At 45.0% G+C, this 16,536-nt stretch overlaps 1 protein-coding gene across 2 annotated transcripts in view; it reads left to right on the top strand.

Moving 5' to 3' along the window:
* Positions 1-7,240, top strand: part of LBHD2 (LBH domain containing 2) — a 53,286-nt gene extending 46,046 nt beyond the window's left edge. For both annotated transcript variants that reach the window (XM_053367654.1, XM_053367733.1), the window contains exons 3-4: positions 2,526-2,715; positions 6,868-7,240. In XM_053367654.1, coding sequence (XP_053223629.1) covers positions 2,526-2,715; positions 6,868-6,938 — 261 coding nt within the window. In that variant the 3' untranslated portion in view covers positions 6,939-7,240. The remainder of the gene's footprint in view (positions 1-2,525; positions 2,716-6,867) is intronic.
* The last annotated feature ends 9,296 nt before the right edge of the window (positions 7,241-16,536 follow it).

The raw sequence follows: 16,536 nt of genomic DNA, 5'->3' as shown, positions 1-16,536 counted from the left end.
TACTGATAGACCTTCAAATATTTCTGACCAGTTCCTCCAGCCCTCAGAAGAAACTGAAGAACTACAAGTAAATGTCACGATCCACCAAGTTTCTGGAACTTAGTGCAACAGAACATGTACACCCACACAGACATATTAACTTACTAAGTGTTTTTCTTCTTCTTACGGTTCTCTCCTTCAGTGGTACTTGGGTATAGAGGACTCATGTAGTCCTTCACAACAGAACGAGCTTTTATCATTTTGAGTGTTACACTTAAAAAAAAAAGGATTCTTGCTAACTGCATAGGCAGCTCTGAGATTGAGAATAGCTACCATTGCCACTCAACAGGTGGTCAGGCAGACGACACATATTTATTCAGGGCTGAGGCCAGAAATGTGCTCGAATGAATGAGGCATCTTTTCCCTTGCAGAGCTGCATTCATTCTCCTGAATAATATGATCCGACAAGTGGCATTGACAGCACCGAGATGAGTGAGAAAGCATATAATGGTGGTGGCCTGGGACAGAGTGTCGTATCTAAATAAGTCCTACTTGGGGTAGACCCCTCATTGAGATCCGTGGACTTACATTAGTCATCAACTTGAATCAATGGATTCAACCATCCCTATTGATACTGATGGATCCATTTCAAGTATTTGCTACCTCCACTGTCGGAATGCTAGCTTACAAGAGTCTTCTAGTTGGCCACTGCCAGAACAGGATGCTGGAACTGATGTTCTGGCAGGCTCTTCTTATATTTCCAGCTATTTATTTATTTGGCTCACTGGCAATCCTCTCTGCACCTACCAAAATATATTTGTTAATTGAGCATACACCATGCTTTGGGTTGGGGATTGTCACGCATTTTCACAGCGGGTTATTAAACACCAGTTGTTGTTTGCATTGTGCCATATTCTTCCCCAGAATGATGAGGCGTCGATAGCAACGCATCACAGCAAACGACTGTTGCCCCAAGAAACCATGAATAACTCATAACGCAGCACCGCTAGTAAAGCAAAAAAGGGTTGAAGATGAAGGTCTTGATTTAGTAGTGCAAACGTTGCCTTTTGTTACCAGAGACCGAGTGCGAATGTTAAACCGTTTTTCCTTTTCAATTGCCTCCATGGCAACCATGTCTGGTCGGCAACTACTTTAGCCAGCAGGCAACGTGGAGGTTGTGGGTGGAGGGACCCCTGGCTCTCGTTCCAATGAGAACAGCTTCAAATCATTAATTTGTAGAGAGGCAACCACATGGGTGCAAGGAAGGTTTTCTTTAAAACTCATTTTCTCAATGTTCTGGCATGTTTCAAGCTGAGTGAAAATAAACCTTTATCAGTTAAATCCATTCTCCTCCAGATTAAAGGTAAAGTAAAGGGACCCCTGACCATTAGGTCCAGTCGTGACCGACTCTGGGGTTGCAGCGCTCATCTTGCTTTATTGGCCAAGGGAGCCGGCGTTTGTCCACAGACAGCTTCTGGGTCTTGTGCCCAGCATGACTAAGCCGCTTCTGGCAAACCAGAGCAGTGCACAGAAACGCCGTTTACCTTCCCGCCGGAGCCCTTGACGTGCTTTTGAACTGCTAGGTGGGCAGGAGCAGGGACCGAACAACAGGAGCTCACCCCATTGCGGGGATTTGAACCACCGACCTTCTGATCAGCAAGTCCTAGGCTCTGTGGTTTAACCCACAGTGCCACCCGCGTCCCCTCTCCTCCAGATTACTCTCTAGTAAAATAACTTTCTCAACAAGGCATACAGCCACAGGAAGACATTGCATTCAAAGCTACTGGTCATGAAGAAGCTGCCCCTTCCACAAACATGATAGGTATTTATTTATTTTAAAAGTAGGTGTTGTTAGGGCTTGCCGATCGGAAGGTCGGCGGTTCAAATCCCCGCAACAGGGTGAGCTCCCGTTGCTTGGTCCCAGCTCCTGCCAACCTAGCAGTTCGAAAGCACGTCAAAGTGCAAGTAGATAAATAGGTACCGCTCCGGCGGGAAGGTAAACTGCGTTTCCATGCACTGCTCAGGTTTTGCCAGAAGCAGCTTAGTCATGCTGGCCACATGACCCGGAAAAACTGTGGACAAACATCAGCTCCCTCGGCCAGTAAAGCGAGATGAACGCCACAACCCCAGAGTTGTTCACGGCTGGACTTAACTGTCAGGAGTCCTTTACCTTTGCCTTTAGATGATGTTAAGACCTTTCTTCTTTTTTAAAATTTGGAAAATCAGCTTGTTAATGAATCTTTGCTTTTGTCTTCCACCATTCAAAATCCTTTTGGTGTGTGAAGCAGAAAATGCAAATGGTTCTCAACTTCCACTCATTAATATGGAGCATGATCCACAGAAAATTCTCCTCCATGCGCCTCCTTGAGCTGAACAAGATCTTGCATTTGTGTAGTTCACGTTCATTTTCGGAGGGCCTCATGTCCTGATGAATTTCCCAGTGGGTTGATGTGCCTGAGAGCCAGACTTGTCTGCCCCTTGCTCTCTGTTGAGAAATGTAAAAAAATAATAAATAATGTAAAAAATGAAATGAAATATCACCTTAGGCTTTTCCAGAGGCACACGAAAAGTACCCCAAGCTGTCGAAAAGATTACCCTCCATTGTGGTGGAGCCATCCGAGACGGGGGATGTTGAAAGCGGAGAGCTTCGTTGGCCACCGGACGACCTGAAATCCATGGAGGACAAGAAGGCTCTCGCTGCGCAGAGGGCTCAACAGCAGAAAATGGATCTTGAAAGTATGGGTCATTTAATTTAACCTCTACCAGGGGGTGGGAGGGGAGCCTGAAACGACACTTTCAAAATGGCGGAAGGGTAGACCATGCCTATATACCAGCTCACTGTTGTGCAACATCTCTAGGAAAAGAATATGACAAGATGGTGCCTCTTCATTGACTGTCCCTAAATATTGCCCCTAGTTGCTGCATTGATTAGTTGGTTGGTTGACTGTATTCGTAGGTCACCTTTTATAGGGCAAAGCTTCTTTCTTCACCCTTCAGAGTACAGTGGTACCTCAGGTTACAGACGCTTCAGGTTGCAGACTCTGCTAACCCAGAAATAATACCTCGGGTTAAGAACTTTGCTTCAGGATGAGTACAGAAATCGCACAGCGGCGGTGTGGCAGCAGCAGGAGGCCCCATTAGCTAAATTGGGGCTTCAGGTTAAGAACAGTTTCAGGTTAAGAACAGACCTCCGGAACGAATTAAGTACTTAACCCGAGGTACCACTGTACTGAAGTAATAAAGTAACATAATCATAGAGTTGGAAAGGATCACAAGAGTCATCTAGTTCAACCCCTTGCAATATAGGAATATTTTGCCCAACGTGAGGCTCAAACCCACAACCCTGAGATTAAGAGTGCCTTGCTCTTCCTGACTGAGCTATCCTGCTCTCATAGGACCGGTTCTTTCTTTGCCCCTCAGAGACACGAAGTGCCATGGAACTTGCTTTGCACCTCGTGAGTCACGAAATGTTACGGAACCTCTTTTACTTCGCCCTCAGAGGGCGACTGGAATTCATTCTCGCTCTTTCCTCGGGCGCAAGAGGTCCTGCTCTTCATCGGGGAGGAAGAAGAGCAACCCTCCTGGCTCCTCTCAGAATCCCACATGCCCCTTTGCCTCTGAAGCCACAGGGACTGTGGGTATAATCTGCCGATTTCCTGACATCCCTTCCCAGCTCTTTGAGAGCTGTGAGGCCTCCGGTCTTCCTTTCTGTGTCACCTTCCAAGCTGCTTATCTGAAGACCATGGGAATGCAGAAGTGGTCTTCTCCAAGTTTCCCTACCTTCTTTTAGAGGCCCTCCTTGCAGGGGCACCATCTGGGGGGGCAGGCCCCCCCAATATTTCCAAGGAGAGGCCTGCCCCCCTCTGAAAGGGATACAGCAGGATGAAGCATCTCTACCCTGGTACGTCCCTTTGACAATTGCCAGAGTGCTTTCCTAGAAGGCTTTGTTGACTTCTGGCAACCTTGCTGAGGTAGATTAACTGCTGCTCTGATGAAGGCCCCATCTGCACTCTATATTGCTATAAGGCTGTGTCATGCCACTTTAAACAGCCATGGCTTCCCACAGAGCTAAAGTTCCCAGACTTTTCCTGGGAAGAGGAATTCATTGTTGTGTTACGGCATGAGCAGAGCGCAGACAGCTCCACGTCAAATTGTGTCATTGAACCATAGCTGTCAACGTTCCCCTTTTTTTAAGGGAAATTCCCTTATTCCAAATAGGATTCCTCACAAGAAAAGGGAAAGCTTGACAGCTATGCATTGAACACAGAACGTTGCTTGTAGAAGAAAATATGCCAGATAGTTGAGTACGGTCAGCAACAGTATATTTTTACTGACAGGTAGTAGAAGAACTCAAGGGACGCAGGTGGCGCTGTGGGTTAAACCACAGAGCCTAGGGCTTGCCGATCAGAAGGTTGGTGGTTCAAATCCCCGCAACGGGGTGAGCTCCCATTGCTCGGTCCCTGCTCCTGCCAACCTAGCAGTTTGAAAGCACGTCAAAGTGCAAGTAGATAAATAGGTACCGCTCCGGCAGGAAGGTAAACGGCGTTTCCGTGCGCTGTTCTGGTTCGCCAGAAGCGGCTTAGTCATGCTGGCCACCGTACTCATGCTGTACGCCGGCTCCCTCGGCCAATAAAGCGAGATGAGCGCCGCAACCCCATAGTTGGCCACGACTGGACCTAATGGTCAGGGGTCCCTTTACCTTTAGTAGAAGAACAGTTCTCTAGCATTCCTAGGGTCCTCAGAGGTTTCAATCGCTTGTGTAGTTAAACACATTCAGGACTGTAGTAGAAAGGGGTCATACCTCGGTCTACCTCTCATTCCAGACTGGCAGCTTGCAGAATAGAGCAATGAAGTGTTTCCAGCAAAGCACCCTCACAGCAGCGACCCAACACAGGAAGGTTAGGTTCCATCCCACAGATTGTTGATAACACAAGACCACTTATACTCTCCTTAGAGCAGTTATTTGCCTCTGACACACCTCACAAGTTCATTGAGCTCATAACCTTGAGCTGCAGGTGGAAGACAAGAACACTCATTTAACCATTTCTTAACTTTTCTCTCTGCAAGGATGCGCTTATAGAATCATAGAATCATAGAATCATAGAATCATAGAGTTGGAAGAGACCACAAGGGCCATCGAGTCCAACCCCCTGCCAAGCAGGAAACACCATCAGAGCACTCCTGACATATGGTTGTCAAGCCTCTGCTTAAAGACCTCCAAAGAAGGAGACTCCACCACACTCCTTGGCAGCAAATTCCACTGTCGAACAGCTCTTACTGTCAGGAAGTTCTTCCTAATGTTTAGGTGGAATCTTCTTTCCTGCAGTTTGGATCCATTGCTCCGTGTCCGCTTCTCTGGAGCAGCAGAAAACAACCTTTTTCCCTCCTCTATATGACATCCTTTTATATATTTGAACACGGCTATCATATCACCCCTTAGCCTCCTCTTCTCCAGGCTAAACATGCCCAGCTCCCTTAGCCGTTCCTCATAAGGCATCGTTTCCAGGCCTTTGACCATTTTGGTTGCCCTCCTCTGGACACGTTCCAGTTTGTCAGTGTCCTTCTTGAACTGTGGTGCCCAGAACTGGACACAGTACTCCAGGTGAGGTCTGACCAGAGCAGAATACAGTGGCACTATTACTTCCCTTGATCTAGATGCTATGCTCCTATTGATGCAGCCCAGAATTGCATTGGCTTTTTTAGCTGCCGCATCACACTGTTGGCTCATGTCAAGTTTGTGGTCAACCAAGACTCCTAGATCCTTTTCACATGTAGTGCTCTCAAGCCAGGTGTCACCCATCTTGTATTTGTGCCTCTCATTTTTTTTGCCCAAGTGCAATACTTTACATTTCTTACTTTGCATTTTTCTTTACATTATGCACCCCTCTGACACATTGAACCACTTTGGGAATTGCAATTCTGCAAGGGGATTAGGGCAGTCTCCTACCAACGCTCAGTGCTGCTGACAAATGACACTTCCCAGGATTCCTTAGGGGAAGCCATGACGGTTTTAGGGTACAGCAGCACCTCGGCTTACGTAACCCTCTGGTTATGTAAACTTCATGTTACGACAGCGTCAAACCCGGAAGTATTGGACTGGGTTTCACAGCATGCGCATGTGCAGAAGCGGTCTGCCGCTGCGCACATGCGCAGAACAGTGATCCTCAGGTTGCAGAATCCTCGGGATCCCACTGGACCTCTGGAACGGATCCCGTTCGCAACCTGAGGTACCAATGTACAGTGGACGCTCGGGTTGCGAACGTGATCCATACGGGATGTACGTTCGCAACCCACAGCGTTTGCAACCCGCAACGGTGCGTCTGCGCATGTGTGGGTTGCGATTTGGTGCTTCTGCACATGCGCAAAGCGTGATTTAGCACTTCTGCACATGCGCAACCGCCGAAACCCGGAGGTAACCCGTTCCGGTACTTGCGGGTTTTGGCGCACCCGTAACCCAAAAAAATGCAACCTGAAGCGTCTATAACCTGAGGTATGACTGTACTATGATGTTGATTTAAGTGTGCAGATGAGGTCTCCATATAAGACAGCTTTCTGTGTTCCTATGAAGAGGCTGAAAAAGGGGTAGATGACATGCGTATTATTATCCCTTTGGAGCTGTATCTTCGTATTTTTGTCCTTCCCGGGGGTGACACTTTGTAGTTTACATTTTTGATACCCCCTCCCTTTTGTTCCATTGGCACTTTTAATAAACAAATGGATTAATTTAAAAAAGAGAAAGGGGTAGATAAAATCAAGGACTGGTATCTTGACAGTGCTGCAAGAGTGTTGATCTTAGCATGAAATAGGGACTGCTTCAGGCGGCTGAATGTTGCAGACGAGTGAAAGTTCATCTGAAACTAAACAGCCAGTAAACGTTTTCTCCTCCAGGTGCTTCGCCACATCAGGACATGGGAGACAGTACAGAATCCGCTGAAACCAGAACTGAAGATGATGACTGAGGAACTTCATTCAGTGGGCCAGAAGTTGGAGATTTGGTGTGAACTTAATCAGAAAGCTAGCATATTCTGAAGACATGTCAGAGTGATCTATTTAAAAATTGCAAAAGGGTTTTTTTTCCTAAAAAAAAAATTAAGTTAGTATGTGACCAGGAATTTGTAGGCTTTAGAACTGTTCCTTTCAAAAAGTTTACCTTTTCAGGCTGGCGTTCATATCATTTAAATCTCCTTTGGGAGGAAGCGGATCGCATTGCGGAAATACATTCCAGTGATTAGTAAAGTAATCACGAAACATGTAAACTAAACATGAGCAAGCTGAATTTGTCGCAGTTAGCACTTTTAAATGAAATTGCCTTGTTTGAGTAAGGCTACGATCAGCAATCCGTGGCAATGCGAAAAGGGTTTGCATGGCTACAGAACTCTTTAAATCTATTAAGCCTCTTTTCTCTTAGCCATTTAAAAACTAGCACTGTGATATTATGGATAATTGATGTAATATAATGGCACCATTTGACTTTGTACCTTTTTTTTTTTGTATAGAGACATGAGCTTAACTTTTGAATCTGGGCTATATAGAATATTTAGGACTGCCTTTTAAGTGGCGCAGAACAAGGGAAATATACCTAATCCCATTGCCCAAACTCTCTTTTTGTGTGCAAATCAAAATGAACCAGCCTTTTACTGACGAAGTGTATTTTAAAGACAACGAAACAAAAGTTTAAGGAGATCTTTATCAGTGTGCATTTACTAGGTGTTCACCAGTGCTTGTGAATCGAATCAGTTCTGTGTTAGTTTGGTTGGCTGGGCTTTGCTTACAACTTGTGCAAACGATGCTCTCGTGGTCCAAATTCTGCCGTGGTGTAACTGAGCGCCCCCTGCCAAACCAGGGGAACAATTGCTGCTATTTACATCAAGGTCGAATTAACTCCAGGGTGTTGATAGGAAATATTGTTGCTATTTTTATGACATTTTAAATATACAAATATATATATCTACACACACACACATATATAGTTATAGATATATACACCCTGCTGACTTTTTTACATACATTTTTGGGGTCTCAAGACTGGCTGGAACAGGTAAGGGGTGCATCTTTTGCCTAATTAGTACTGTCCCTCACACCATAATGTCTTATTTTGACTATTTAGTCTGCTGAGGGTTTTGTGCATGTGTGTGGCCAGGTCTGAGGCGTTAGTACAGGGGGCGGAAAACCTCAGGCCCCGGGGGTTGACACCCTGTCCCTGCTGCCCTCGGGACTGTCAATAGGCAACGCCCCTAACTCACAGGCCACACCCCTCCCTGGCCTTGATCCGTGGCCTCCTCAAGTGCTTTTGCCTGGCTCGAACTGTGACAATGCCTCTTGCTTGCCTGCATGGAAGACAGAGAGCTGTGGCTGCAGGAACCTCTGACTTTTGTGTGTGGCTGGAATGTATTATTATTATTATTATTATTATTATTATTATTATTATTATCATTATTTATTCAATTTTTACACTGCCAAAGATCCCAGGGCGGTGTACAACCTTAAGAAGACATTTTACAGAGCACAATAATGAAAACATAATAAAAAGCATAACAACGGACAGAATAATACTAAAACAGTCATAATAACAGTCCCCCTACCCCACAGCTTTAACAGCCCATAGATTCAGTGGGTAAAAAGGAATGTTTTTCCTAGCGCCTAAAGACATGTGATGATGGTGCCAGCCAGGCCTCTCTGGGGAGAGCATTCCACAATCGGAGCCACCACAGAAAAGGCCCGTTCTCATGTTGCCTGCTATTTGAAAGTAAGAGTTACATATCCACTGGATTTTTGCCTCTGGTACCATCCATCACCGCCATTTGAATGTTCCCTGTGAGGATATGCAGCCACTGGGTTGAAAAAGGTTCCCTAAATTGGCAGGTGCCGTGAACAGAGCCACTGATACTAGCAGCCTTATCTGCACCGTAAGCTTAAGCTGGCACAAGAGTTCTGTGTAGTTTCATGAGTGATGCCTAGTAATCTCCTAATTGTCAGCCCTCTCATCAAGCCACAGTTCCCAGGATTCTTTGGGAGGGAAGCCATGACAGTTTGACTGGGGTGAAGCTAATAGAGGTTTGTATGGTGTGTGCTTTGACAGAGGAGCCCGGTTGCACCTCATTCTTGCCCTCATTTTTATGTCGCAAGGCGATGACCCACCCCACAATCTGTTTCAGCATGAAGGACCTTTCATTCTCAATGTACTGTTGATCTAATATTTTGAAAACCTTTGATGACCAAAGTTCTCCAGGACATGGTGGAAACCAAAGTTCACTCTTTATGTGCTTGGGTACGGGGGAATCAAACTCTAAAGAAAATGTAATCTTCCGCAAATGATGGGCCTAAGTCGGTCATGTCTATTCCTTTCAATAGATCTATGTATGACTAACATTGCACACAACCCAAAGTCTTTTCCTCAGTCATCCTTTCATGCTTCCCCCCATTTTTGCATCACTTGCTTCCCTGCCTCCCCCCTTTCAATGACAGGCCCTGAAAAATAAGGCTGAAGAAATATCTGACATTGTAAGTGTAGCAGGCGATTTAATAACATCTCCAGCCCTCTGTGTAAACAGCTTTTTCCTCCCACCAGAGGTGGTTTAATAACAATCCTCTGTATGAAGTTTTTTTTCTCCCACCTCTCTTGAAAACCCACATATGAAGGGTTTTTTTAGAGTGCTTTAGCTGGAATTCATGAAGGCTAGCATGGAAGGGTACCTATTGGCTAGTTCCTGTAACATCACCAACTCTCCCAATAGTGGCTTTTAAGTGGGGTTGTGTTTTTTTTAAAGTAAGATGAAGAATTAACACATATGTACATAGACATGTGCACAAATGTGCATCTGCTGCTTTTTTTTTTTTTAAGGGATAACTCAGTTTACAGAGTTAGGCTTCACCCTGGTGTGACTGCTCTTAAAATGCTTCTGCTTCTCTGTTCATCCTATAATGAATATACAGTGCTCAAACTCTGTTATATATTGTGCAACAGAATAAAGCAGGCTAGTTGAACAAACTCACAGAACCAGGGTTTTCTAGTCTCCGAACTTTGGAGTTACCGAATTCTAGATTTTTCCACTGGTAAGTGATACAGACTAATATTGCTCCTGGCTCCTTTCCAAGATGTCTTACGGACTTGACATTTTCTCCCCAGCGCATGGGGAACATATTGAGATATTTGACCAACAAATGCTTTAATAAGACAGTTTTTTATACATTCTTAGTAGCTGGATTTTAATATACCGGTACTTACTTAAAGACTTCTGTGCAGTAGACGTTTTAGTAGTAGAGGGGAAAGAAACATTTTCTCCATTAAAGCAACCTTAGTGTGTAAAGGTGTGGTTTATTTTGGGGGCACTGAAGGTTGGTGTGCCCCCCCTTTAAAAAATAAAGTAGTTGTCCTGGAAAACAATATGTTAAATTCAGTTGAATTTTGCATTTTTATTGTCACCAAATGACCTTGTGGGCTGAATGTGTTTTGCCAAAGAATATCTGGAACCCCCAGCTTATAGTGTAATCGTTCAGGAGTGTCTCAGATGCCTCCTTGGTACCTGACAGTTCTCTCCTGTCTTTCTTTCACCAGTTGCTCTGAATAACTTTGCACTGACCAAAAATAAATGGGGAAATACAACATATCAGAATATCCCTCCAATTACCAATGTGAGGCATCTGATCATAGCCTGCATTTTTAATCAAGGCTTATATTTTGATCAGATTCCTGTATTCTAAAAATGACCTTAAAGAAATATATTTGTAAATGTTTGTATCTCTCATGCCAGGCAGAAACCATACTCTGGCAGCTGTTTATCTTCTTGATCAAGGGCCCCCTGATTTATAGCAGTGTCTCAGGGTTGTAAAAGGAAATTAAAGCCTGGGAACAAAAGGTCACACTGACCATACAAATGATAGAATACAATCAAGGTTGCAAAAATAGTAATTAATTATGATGCCTCCCATTAAACTTGAGCCACATCTTCCTAAGGTTAAAAGGGCAAGAGCTAATACAAACAGCAGCTGGCCAAGGGAAGAGGTCTCTCTCTCTCTCTGAAACTGCTTTGAATCTTTAGAATTTAGCTTAGCTTTTACTAAGTTCCCTTTCTTCTAAAAAAACTATATATGTATGAAATATATTGGCTTAAATGTAATTATGCAAAGGATTTAGAAAGTAAGATTCTTATTTCATAGAATCATAGAATCATAGAAGAAGTTGGAATAGACCATGAGGGCCATTGAGTCCGGACCCCTGCCAGACAGAGAGACGCCATCGGAGCACTCCTGATATATGGTTGTCAAGCCTCTGCTTAATGACCTCCAAAGATAAAATTAGCCACCATCTGTTTTGGAGTGAATAGGGCAATAGGGCAAAAGATGAAATGTTAGTTAAGGCGCCTAGTCTAGGGCAAAAGGTTATTTGGTAATTAAGGTGCCATGTAGAGGTTAATGGCTATTTATTTGCCAATTATAAATAGAAGGAAATATAGCTCTTTGTCTCCCATAAAAGGTAATAGGAAATGGGTGTATCTTTTATGATTGGTTCTAGCAAACAGCCAATAGGAATTTTAACCAGGCTGATTGGACAGAGGCAGCCAAAGGAGGAGCAAGGGGGCTGAGCTGAGGGAATATAAGTGCTGGCCATAAGGGCAGGAAGGCAGGCCAGAGCTTGGTAACCATATACCACTGTGCCTCTCATTTATTTGTCTGACAAATAAATTATTATTTTAATTTCTCTATTGCTGCGTTGAATATTTCATTCCAGCTAAGCGTTAACCACAAGCAGGGTGCTACAAATGTAGTCCATGTATGCCCTGTGGGAAAAGCATTGTACATTATTCCCAGGGGGGCCAAAGGATTGACCCTTGGAAGACATCCTTCCACCTGCCTGCAGCTGTGCACAACCTCTGCAATCTTGCATGTGGCTTGAAACAAGAATGATCTAAGCCAAGGAGGGGCAGCCCATGGCCCCCCCAGACTCCAACTCCCATCCGCCCAAAACATAGCATGGCCATTAGTCAGGCACAGTGGGAGTTGTAGTTCAGTAACGCCAGGCAGGCCACAGGTTCCCCATCCCTGCTCTAAGTTATTTGCAACCTTCCTGTGCTTAAGGAGGTACAGGGGTTTGAAAGACCAGTGTCCTTCTGCGACCACCATGGGAAGCATTCATTTCAAGAGCGTCTTCAGGCACCTCGCTCCCTCTAAGTCTTCTCCCCATTATTTCAAGGGGTTGCGTGACTTTGTGGGGAAGCGCCTGCAGGCATGCAAAGTTGTAAAGCATGGGTCTTTTCCTGGATTTGCGTGCTACACTGTTGTTGTTCTTAAAGAAGTGAATATAGCCGTGCTTGTCAACAAGAACGCGTCTCAGCGCAGCCTTGGGAGCCATGGATGTGTTTAAGCATTGAGGCTTGGAGCTGCTTAGCAATCTTGAGAGCAGGGTCTCCAAAGCTCCACAGTACTCCACTCCCATTTCCCTTTCGATACTTGGCTTGTTCAAGGAGACATCACTTTAGCAAATGAGATGTGATTCAGAAGAGGGGGACACTGGACTCAGCTGTTTCTTAGGTGAGGTTCACTTCCAGAGTAAATTAAGAGCTTACCATCAGCAACATGAGCAGAGTAAGAGGGACGCGGGTGGCGCCGTGGTCTAAACCACTGAGCCTCTTGGGCTTGCCGATCGGAAGGTCGGCAGTTCAAACCCCCGCAACGGAGTGAGCTCCCGTTGCTCTGTCCCAGCTCCTGCCAACCTAGCAGTTTCAAAAGCACACCAGTACAAGTAGATAAATAGGTAACGCTGCAGCGGGAAGGTAAACGGCATTTCTGTGCGCTCTGGTTTCCGTTAACGGTGTCTCATTGCACCAGAAGCGGTTTAGTCATGCTGGCCACATGACCCGGAATGCTGTCTGTGGGCAAACGCCAGCTCCCTCGGCCTGAAAGCGAGATGAGTGTCACAACCTCATAGTTGCCTTTGACTGGACTTAACCATCCAGGGGTCCTTTACCTTTTTCTTTTTATAGGAGGACAGTCCAGTGCTTGTGAATCCAAATAGCCTGCATTTCCTCTCTAACGCTTAAAAGAAAACCCTGCTATATGCATTTAGAAAATTAATAGCTTCTGACCCTCATCCAGTTAAAATCAGTGGTGTGACTCAGAGTGCAAACCTACATGCTTACCCAGAGAGACATCCAACTGTGTTCAGTAGGGCTTTCTCCCAAGTAAGTGTACATAGGTTTATAGATTAATCCCCATTAAAACCAGTAGGTAATGATGTAGAACTGCATCAGAACTGTCACTTCTTCTCCCTGACTTAGAGTCGGTAGGTGGAGCACACCTTACCTGCCTGCCCACCAGCACACCTGCTCCAACTCCAGCCCCCGTACCCTGGTTGTCGATGACAGGGTATGACTTTTTAATGGGGAATCACATCCTGCAATCCATACATGCCTAGGCTCAGATTGCTTGGCCAGTTTGCCAGAACTGGCCTGAGTCACTGCTCAGTTCGAATGGGTTTACCTTAATGTATTTTTCCCCTTCTCTTGAAGAAAATGCATGGGTATAGGATCTATTTTTTTTGCAGTTTCCGGCGTTCAGGGTGGCACAGAACACCCCTCTCATATTTTACCCCTCCAGTGACACAGTTAATGTACTGATCCTGGACTTAAATGTTTTATCACTTAAGTACTTTTTTTTTTTACCTCCCTCTCAGTGAGAAGTGGCGTAAGATCCTGTGCAAGGAATTGAGAAGAGAAAGAGAGGGAACTGTTTAGGAAAACAAATCTTTTATTGAAATTGCATATATCACATTGTTTTATCAGTGGTGTTGTCTTGTCTGATAAACCTAATGGTGGTTCCTGTATTATTATTTTTGCTTCTAGATAAAAATGCTTTGTAGAAACTTAAAAATGAGAAGAAAATCCCCCTTGAGATGTTTGATCATATTTTTGTAGTATATTACATGCAGTGCATTTTTTTTGAAAGGGGGGGGGAGATTTTATGGAATAATATATTGTTGAAACCTGCTCCTTTGTAGTTCTTTCATTTTTTTGTAATTTGCCATCTGTATATAACCTTCAACAATTGCGTGGCCTGTAGATGTATTTGGTCAATTAAAAAGTCTACAATGGAGCTGATTTAATGAGCTGGTATAATAAACATTTCTTTTAAAAAAAGTTCTTCTTTTTTAAAAAAGATTTATTTCCACTCTCCTCACCCCACAAGCTGTTCTGGGAGTCCTCCCAACCTCTCCTCAGAGCACACACACCCCAAAACAAGGAGCTCACTCCCCACATTGCTGCAGTGGTGTAGCGTGGGTTGCCAGCACACAGGGCTACACAGAGGTGGGGTGGGAGGGAGAGAAACAGACGGAGTACGCATGCTCATTCAACTGCCTAACAGCATCCACATCACAGCCGCAGAGATAAGAAAAGAAGAGTTGTTCCATTGTCTGGAGTGGTCACTTCCTGGTTCCCATGGAGAAGCCGTTTTCAACAGAACCCAGCAACAGAAGTGTCATGAATGAGCCAGCTCCCAGGAAAGGTTTGCAGCCAGCTGGAAAAAGCAGCCAGGAACAGAGAGGGTTAACTGCTAGGCAGGCTGAGCATCGGCTAGTGCCAATTCCCCCGCCCCTTGGAATGCCAGTTGACAAGGGAATGGCTGAGAGCGGGCAGAACCCAGCCAATGTTCTCAAGAAGTGCAAACTGGCACAAACAGAGAAGGAAGCAGTTTGTCAGAACGGGAAGAGATTGGAGCTGAACCAATCCCTCCTAAGAGTAGGCTAGGGGGAGGACTGTTAGACTGGAAACAAAGCAGGAGGTGCAAAGTGAGAAAGTTCAATATCTTCTGTAACTGGAAGGAATCTTCAGAAGGGTCATCGTGATCTGGGAGGTGTGTTAGAGCCTTATGGAGCTATCTGTTGTTTTGACAATAAATCATCCTTTTATGCTTACTATGTGATCAAGCCGAGGACTGGACTCCTGACAGAAAGTGTGCAGCACCGGATGTTGAAATTTTGTGCCCCCTAGCAATTTTGCGCCTGGGACAACTGTTCCATGCCCCCCCCCACTATGCTGGACATGCTAAACTGGCATTGCTGGACTCCTGGACATACAGTGTTATTTTTCTTTCAAAGATCTTAACATGTGGGGCACAGCTCTCCCACCTAGAAGTAGCCTTACCCCTTCTTTGCTGCCACCCCAGTTTATTATTATTTTTTCCTGGTGCTGCAAATGGTAACTACATTTGGGGACTGAAACCCACAGTGCTTCTTTTTTTTAAAAAAAAAAAAAAAGCCAAGGCAAATTCTTAATCTGTCTCAGTGTTTCAGACACACTGAGAAAGCGCTTGTCCTTTCCATTATAAGGGACATGTGCCTATTTTTAAACTTTTCAAAATCAGCACACTACATGAGATTGTGCGGGCATATTAGGAAGTCTATTAATTCTGATAGCCTATGAAAGGAGCCCAAATCTTAACCTTCTCTTTAAAAAAAAGAGGGGAAAAAAGGATTACAACAGTTTGGACTCCCCCCCTTAATGAATGAACTGGTAATTAAATTTATGAATCATACAAAATACCAACCAGCTTCTCCCATATTATTAGACATATGCAGTACTTTTGGGTGCTAATATACTTAAACTTATGGGACGCGGGTGGCGCTGTGGGTTAAACCACAGAGCCTAGGACTTGCTGATCAGAAGGTCAGCGGTTCGAATCCCCGCGACGGGGTGAGCTCCTGTTGCTCGGTCCCAGCTCCTGCCCACCTAGCACGTCAAAGTGCAAGTAGATAAATAGGTACCACTTTGGCGGGAAGGTAAACGGTGTTTCCGTGCACTGCTCTGGTTTGCCAGAAGCGGCTTAGTCATGCTGGCCACATGACCCGGAAGCTGTACGCTGGCTCCCTCGGCCAGTAAAGCGTGATGAGCGCCGCAACCCCAGAGTCGTCGCGACTGGATCTAACGGTCAGGGGTCCCTTTACCTTTTATGTTTAAACTTAAAATAAACTGCAGATATTGCTAGGGGGCAGGGGACTGACTTGCGCTCAGCTAATGCAAAGTCCAAATATTACTTCCCTGCTCTCCTTAAAGTAGCGTTACTGGACCTATTAGATATCAGGGTCAGAAAGAGTGAGTGAGTGAACTTGCTTTTTCTCTTGTGTTTCTTCTTGCCCCATCAAGCCAACCCACACAGTCCCATCAATGCTAATGATCATTTCACTGCAGGGGAACAGAAACAGCCCATGGACACGGCAGTTCTCTGACTCAGGTAAGTGGGAGCATTTCTGTCTAAACACACAACCAACATTTTTTTCCTCATCCTCTGGAACTGATCAAGACTTTGACTCTTCTATGTGGAAGCATATAGTGAAGTCATCTGGCTTGCAGGCAAGGCTATTTTGATCATTTCCTGTCCTTTTCATGAGGAAAAATGCAGTAATCAGAAAACCAGCCAAACAGCTCCTTGTGCTGATGTAGCAAATCACTTTTTTAGACTTCTTTCCGAATCACTTTGGGAACAAGGCAGGGAGACATTAGCTCTGTGTGTGTGTTCAGCGCCGGAGAGGGAGGAAGGGCTGAGACACACGCCTCTTTGTCCTCT

The sequence above is a fragment of the Podarcis raffonei genome, chromosome 1 (assembly GCF_027172205.1).
Source record: "Podarcis raffonei isolate rPodRaf1 chromosome 1, rPodRaf1.pri, whole genome shotgun sequence".
Classification (NCBI taxonomy): domain Eukaryota; kingdom Metazoa; phylum Chordata; class Lepidosauria; order Squamata; family Lacertidae; genus Podarcis; species Podarcis raffonei.
This window is presented reverse-complemented; position numbering and strand designations above follow the sequence as displayed.